Below are 7,844 nucleotides of genomic sequence, written 5' to 3'. Positions count from 1 at the left end.
TGCGAATTTTGTCACTGTTTTGGAGCACACTGCCTTATAGATAACCTTAAGACTAACATATTGATACTAAAAAAAAACTTTCATTTTGATTTCATGGGGACTTCAAGGATGGAAAAAAAATAGAAGAGTAATATTCTTGCTTTCATTCCTAGCCGGTGTTCGTGCCAGTCTGCGGGTGCGTGTCGAGGCCTGTCGCAGTCTATTGTTTACAAATACATGAGCATTCATTCAGAGCGCACCGTACCAGCAGATATCTTCCAGATTCAAGCCACAAACATCTTCCCCAGTGCACACTACACCTTCAGGATTAAAGCTGGCAATGATGGAGGAGAGTTCTTCCTTAGGGTGGGTAACCAAACCTTTCATTTTTGTATTTCTCAAACTGTTAAAGCCATTTCATTTGATATCTCTTTGACAAATCATGTTTTTGGCAATGGTCAACATTTTTTTTAATGGTTTTGAAGTACAAAGAAAGCATCAGACTATTGTGGTTTGACCACTGAGTGGTGCTGTAAGCCAGCTGCATTAGTAGCTTCATGCCGTAGTGACGGTGGTAAATGTCAGTCAATGCAAGTCTTTTGTTGACAAATTAGATATTTCTGGTCACACTGTGCATTCATTCTTTATCTATTCTCACATTCAGTTTTAACACAGTTTCTTGTTAGGCAAGGTAAGGCCTGATTTGTGTAGCACATTGCACACATGCAGGTAATTCAGTTTTGCTTTCCCCAGTATCACATCATCAAATATAAATGTCTCGATCATGCTGAATGTAAAAATTTCTCTGTGTCAGTTGCTTTGGAATATCTGGATAAAATAGGAAAACATTAGGCAAGAAATGAGCTCAGCACTGATTGTTTCCCCAAGCTCTTTCTTTCCCAAGTGCAGAGCAGGATATTTGACAGCACATTTATCATTGTGGGGAAATATAATTATTATTATTATTATTTATTTATTTATTTTTTTTACTGCATTGCATCTTATTTCAGTTTATTAGATTTTTTTTTTTTTTGCCAGTGCTGTGATTTAAATAAACTTTAATAACAGTGTCACTGTCACTGTCACTTTTAAATACTGTCAGTGCTTTAATTCTGGACAGACAGTGCCTATGTAAGTGAATAGTGTGATGCCTGGATGGGGAGCTATTTTGGAGGAAGACGGGGAACCAGTGGGAGGAGGACGGGAGAAAGTCTGTTTAGATAGTGTTTAATTGTACCGTGCCAGGCTTCATCTTTATATATTTGGAATTAAAAGCATAATACTACTTTTATAGTACTTTTAGTGAAATAAATGTACTCATATTATGATATAGGATTTTGGTCATATTTTGGTCTCACCCCTTTTAACAAATAACAAAAAGAGACCACATCTCACCTGCATCATTACACTGGTTGCTGATAAAGTATTGAATCCAATATAAGGTGCTTTTATACTTGATGCTGACTTGTCAGTTGCGACATTCTGAGGTGTGTTATTCCCGGTAACAAGCAACGCTGAATAACATACCATTCATCCAGGTATCACGGATTTGTTCTCTCTGGTTTCATACAAACAGATGCTGCAATCTTGCATTTTTGTTATAGTATTGGAAATGAAATTGGAGTTCAGTATTAATAGTACTGTAATATTGTTGCTGTGTTCATCTTTTTGCCAGGACGACTGTTTTGTGTACTGTAATGGATTAAATGATAAGACAAGTAGCCCACAGTGTAGTAGATAAGTAGCCTCCGCTTCACCCTGATGGGGATCAGATCAGCTCTGTCTTTCTTTGCTCTCATCTGAAATGAAGGTATGACTGTGACTTTGCTGTTGCAGCCTCAAGACTGTGAAATGGTGTGTCATTGAAATTGGGTGCTCTGATTTACAGTAGTTGTTTCAGTAATGTTTCTGCAGTGTTATTCTCTGTACAGAACTTTGGTCTAGTTTTGAGTAACCTCTGGTGTGGGCTACTTGTGAGAACTGTATGTGCAACACGTGCTCAGCACATGCTCTTCTGGAGATAAAGTCCAGAATCACTCTTTCCACCATCAACTTTACACCGATTTAATAGGCATTGTGGTAATATAAGGGAGTCTGAAATTTTACATACAAAACAAGACAATGATACATCATTCAAATTGTTGTAATTGAGTAATAATTAAATGAGTAATAAATAATGAATTGACAAGTACTTACAGAACTTTCAGAACTTTGTCCACTGATTTCTTTGGGATTTTTTCATTACTGTACCTGTAGGTACATTGAGTGAGGATAAATTAATCTTATGAATACCCAATGAAGTGCACATTTTACAAAGCACATAAAATAACGATCTGCTGGCTTACACTCATCCAGTCAGTGCAAACTGTTTTTGTTGCCCGGCCCTGATCTATAGCCATATTTAAAGATTGATTTAAGGTGAATTGTTGCCAGACCTGTCCTAGCTACTGTACGCTGATCAGCCACAACATTAATAGGTGAAGTGAATAACATTGATTGTATCATTACATGGTTAAGGCGTTTCATATATTAGGCAGCACATATACAGTTAGTTCCTGAATTACATGAGTTGAAAGCAGGAAAAATGGGCAAGTGAAGAGATCTGAGTGACTTTGAATTGACGACTGGGTCAGCGCAGCTCCAACACATCAAGTCTGGTGGGGTATTCCTGGTATGCAGTGGTTAGTAGAGTACCTACCAACTGTGATACAAGGAAGGACTGTCAGTGAACCAGCATCAGGGTCATGGGCTCATTGATGCATGTAGGGAACAAATACTAGGCAGACCGGTCCGATCACACAGAAGAGATAATGTAGTATAAAAATGCAAAAAACAACAACAATGCTGCCCATGATAGAATGATGTCAAAGCATGCAGTGCATCACAGTTTGCTGCGTATGAATCTGTGTAAACCGGTCAGAGTGCCCATGACAAACCCTGTCAGCCATGCAAGCATCTACAGTGGGTACATGAGCATGGAGCAGTGGAAGAAGATTGCCTGGTCTTTTAGTTCAGGTGGGTATGTGTGAGTCATTTACCTGGGAAAGAGATGGCAGCAGATGCACTATGGGAAAAAAGCATACCGACGGAGACAGAGTCATTCTCTGGACAATGTTGTATTGGGGAAACCTGATAACAATGGCCACTTTCAGCAGGATAATGCACCCTGACACACTGCAAAAACAGTTCAGGAATGGTTTGAGGATCATGGCAAAGAGTTCAAGGTGTTGCTTTGGCCTCCAAATTCCCCAGATCTCAATCCGATTGAGCATCTATGGGATGTGCTGGACCAACAAATCCAATCCATGGATGCCCCACCTCACAAGCAGGACTTAAAGGATCTTCTACTAATGGCTTGATGCCAGCTACTACAGGACACATTCAGAGGTCTTAAGAGCTGTTTTGGCAGCAGGAGGGGGAGCTACCCAATGTATTTGGTATTTGGAGCTACTGTATGTTGGTATGTTGTAAATATGTACCACACAATTTCATGTGAGATATGGAGATGCCTGAATTTAACAAATACTATATACATGCAGGGTCTTTAACAACAACAATTGGCTCACAACAGAATTAGGAAGACTGTTCTGCCAAATACAATGCTTATAACTAGGTTAAAAAACGAGGTTGCCTCTTTCGAGGCTGTGGATTGAAGAGTGCTCTACCACTACCTCATGTCTGCTTGTTAATTTTGTCAGTCTGCACACAAATAATGTAGATTTTGATTAAAACTACATTTATTTCTCATCACCATCATTGAGGAAATTCGATGATATTTTGGGAATATTTCTCTGTTTTGCCGTATGTCAGATTTCCATGTATTTGTCGTTAATTGCATTAGCGGTTCAGCAGCATTGGTGCAATGCTGGTCTTGACCAAGTCCCTGGAGGGCCCTCAGGAGCTGATCGTTGATCTGGAGATGATCACTCAACACACAGTGATGAACTATCGCTCAAGCTCTTTACTACGGCTCACCATCATCGTGGGACCCTACCCCTTCTAACACTACTGCAGCTTCACACATTTATACACACCCAGACTGCTTGCATTAAAGCTACACGCAGCGACGGTGAGATGTTATGAACTGCTGACTGTTCTAATGTGTCTTTGACTTGCAGTCATAAAAAAAATAACCTGAATCTTATTCATATTATGCCACTAAAATGGTTGCCAATGTGACAAAAAAATAACATTTTATATTGATCATTTAAAATCTAAAAACTTTATTGGTTTTGTCGTATTTCATCATCATCTGAGGCCGAGTCGCAGAGGAGATGGTGTAGAGAGGATTTTGAGTGTGATCAACCACTGAAAAGTATTCATGAACAGAATAGAATGGATGCTTTTGAATGAATTTCTACTGTATATGAAGGATGGGTGATTGTTAGTCACACTCAAGTACAGCACGGTTACCAAAAGCATCATCTTATCGTGAGTTTATTCACATTTGCAAGTACGAGTTCTGCTTGCTTTCAGAGTTTGTCAGTTAAAAAACTGGGGACACGATAGGTTTGAGAACAAACATCTCAAACGGTTAGACAGCCTTGGCGTCATAAACGGAATAACACGACTGGTGCCATGCTTCAATATAAATGACACACATTTCCATTACTAAACTATAACCATTACTAAAAATGACCAGTTATGTTCTGTAACAGTTTCATATCAAGTATAAATTAGGAGTCTTTTTTATTCAGAAATTTGTCAGCACATTGACGAAAACTCATCAAGCCACATCACAGGAAGTTCACATTTTTGGCACCTTTTAATTCCATTGTAATCTTTCTCTCTCTCTTTTTTTTGCATTAAAATTCTTTAGTTTGATTGTAATCAACATTATGCTACAAATGCTTAATTTTGCAATTTCAAACCTTGCCTGACTGACAGCCTTTTTTTTTTATCAGAGGCATGTCAGTAATAATGGTGTGTTTGGTCTGTTCAGAGTGAAATAACGTCAAAAGTGAAAAGAGATTACATTTAATTGCAAGTTGTAGGGCAGCTCTTAAATGGAGTGTATAAATGGTTATGCATAAATTTGTAATAATGATCTTGACAACAACAAAAAAAGTGACTGCAGTTGATTCCTAAATAAATTCTAATTCTCCGTTGTCATTTTTAAGTCTGGAGCCTTGCTAATTTAAGAACAAGCATTTACTCAGTGCCATGTCTTTATTAAATGTTCCTGCAATTGTTTGCACTTTCATTGATTGAATTCATTGATGTGAAGGTGTACGTGACTGAACGACTCTACTGTATAACAGCTTTCTCGCTGACTATTGCTTAACTGTTGTCAGCAGACAGTAGTGTTTTGGCACAGGAATGTTGAGTCATCTACCTAAATTATAATTTTTTTGAAGGGGCACAATTTGTAGAGTCCTTTCTTTCTAACCCTAACCTGCAAATTTTGGTCACTAATAGATGGAGAACAGTGGTCAAGCACAAATTTGAGATCTTTCAGCTGATGTGTATTTTGTCAGTAAACATAGAAAGTGAAAGTGGTGACCTCCGGCATGTTAAAAGTTTGTCAAAAAGTTTGTGTATGGGTATCGTATGTTGGTTTAGTTGCATTGCTAACCTATGTTGTGCACTGATGACATGAAAATAACCTGATCCTGGTTTTGCAATTTCTCATAATTCATCTGCTTTCAAATAAATAGGCTTCAGCCTGACATTACTCTCTAGCTGAAACACAGATATCTTGTTAGCTTTTAACAAGGATGAAAAAATACATTAATATCCTGTTATGGAACTTTTTGGTCTTTAATAAAAATTGATTTTCAATGGTTGACCATCATTATTTGTACACCGAACAAAAACAGTTCAAAATAAAGGGAAATACATCTATTATCATCTAAAATGTATTTTTTCTTCATATAATTAATATAATGTTATAATCACTTCCTGTTTATCTAAAAACCAGCATGGGGCCCAACACACCTTCCTGGAGTTTCTAATAATCCTGAAGACATTGATTAGCTTTTTGCAATTTAATTACCTCTTGCAATTTGACAATATAAAACGTTTAAGATTCTGGAAAGTATTTATTTAAACTTAGTATCAGTGTCTCCAAAATGTAGGCATGAAACTGCATGCATAAACGTATCCAGTAGAACAACATCACAGTTTCATCAAGTGGTGATAGAGAATCTCATCTCTTTACAAATATTTTCATCTTGTTGAAAACGGTACTGACATTGGTTATACTGTTAGTAGTTAATACGGTTCAAACAAACAGGCAATCGCTACACTACTCAAACTGTCAACGTGTATTTCAAATTTCCACCCATGTCACCCAGCTGCCACATAAAAATACATTGTTTACAAGCTGAGAAAGCAGTTGTCACAAACAAGTTGTCACATTCATTTGAGATAAACATGAATAAATAGAATAGCACGTATTTCAATGAAAGCACAGCAGTCACAAAGTAAAAACACAACAGAAATGAATGAGTGCATGAGAAGATCATGTAAAAGAAAACCTTGGATAATTTCAGTTGCGGTACCTAATTAACGGCACCATCATGCAAGTCATCTGCAAAGAGTTCATGCTGAGAAGAGGCGGGTGAATCTGACATAAACCTCCTAGTCATATTTCACTCCAAAATTGAAAGGAGAAAAAAGAAGAAATGGTGTTTTGCATAAAGAAAATGAAGCCTAATTGTGTATATATTTAAGAAAAATATGTTATGTTTGTATATTAAATATATTTATATATAGTATAAATTACATGAATATAAATATATACATTTTACAGTTTATTGGCTCTAGTTTTAAGAATATATGATATTTTATGTATGACTGGTTTTGCGCTCCAGGGTCACATTTATTTTCGTTACGAGTTTTATGCCTGGTGACAATATTTCTTCTGAAGACTAAGCAATTATTACTGTACGATAAAAAAAAATACAGTATAGAGAATTGATTCCTAAAACAGGCTTCATTTACTTTTAAAAAGTCAAAGTCTCTTTTTTTTGGATTTCAGAATTAAATATGACCTGGACGTGCTCTTCGTGAGATCCACTGAGACTCTCTTTTATCAGTGTCCTCAACTGTCCCAGAGAAGCAAATCAGCTACTCAAGTCAAGGACCAGGTGTTCATATATACATAAAATATCATATATTCTTAAAACTAGAGCCAATAAACTGTAAAATGTATATATTTATATTCATGTAATTTATACTATATATAAATATATTTAATATACAAACATAACATATTTTTCTTAAATATATACAGTGTGTGTGTATATTTAAATATACATGATAAATATACACAGTACACACACAAATGTGTCCCTGGAGCACAAAAGCAGTGTTAAGTCGCTGGGGTATATTTGTAGCAATAGCCAACAATACATTGTATGGGTTAAAATTATACATTTTTCTTTTATGCCAAAAATCATTAGGATATTAAGTAAAGATCATGTTCCATGAAGATATTTAGTAAATGTCCTACTGTAAATATATCAAAACTTAATTTTTGATTAGTAATATGCATTGCTAAGAACTTAATTTGAACAACTTTAAAGATGATTTTCTCAATATTTAGATCTTTTTGCACCCTCAGATTCCAGATTTTCAAATAGTTGTATCTCGGCCAAATATTGTCCTATCCTAACAAACCATACATCAATGGAAATATTATTTATTCAGCTTTCAGATGATGCATAAATCTCAATTTCGAAAAATTGACACTTATGACTGGTTTTGGTCCAGGCTCACATATTATGTAAACAAAAACTTTTATTTTGGATGCGATTAATCACGATTAATTGTTTGACAGAAATGAAACTGAAACAACTGAAACAGGTGAAACTGTCTGGAAACAGTATTGTGTGCATTATCATATGTAGATTTAGACATGT

At 36.1% G+C, this 7,844-nt stretch overlaps 1 protein-coding gene across 1 annotated transcript in view; it reads left to right on the top strand.

The window, feature by feature from the left end:
• The window catches only part of efemp1 (EGF containing fibulin extracellular matrix protein 1), a 20,285-nt gene extending 14,479 nt beyond the window's left edge, over positions 1–5,806 (top strand). The window contains exons 8-9 of the mRNA XM_016500316.1: positions 153–345; positions 3,821–5,806. Coding sequence (XP_016355802.1) covers positions 153–345; positions 3,821–3,982 — 355 coding nt within the window. The 3' untranslated portion in view covers positions 3,983–5,806. The remainder of the gene's footprint in view (positions 1–152; positions 346–3,820) is intronic.
• Positions 5,807–7,844: the final 2,038 nt, after the last annotated feature.

Source organism: Sinocyclocheilus anshuiensis, unplaced genomic scaffold (genome assembly GCF_001515605.1).
Source record: "Sinocyclocheilus anshuiensis isolate Anshui unplaced genomic scaffold, SAMN03320099.WGS_v1.1 scaffold166, whole genome shotgun sequence".
Lineage (NCBI taxonomy): Eukaryota > Metazoa > Chordata > Actinopteri > Cypriniformes > Cyprinidae > Sinocyclocheilus > Sinocyclocheilus anshuiensis.
Note: the sequence above shows the minus strand (reverse complement) of the source record. Positions and strands in the feature narration are given on the sequence as shown.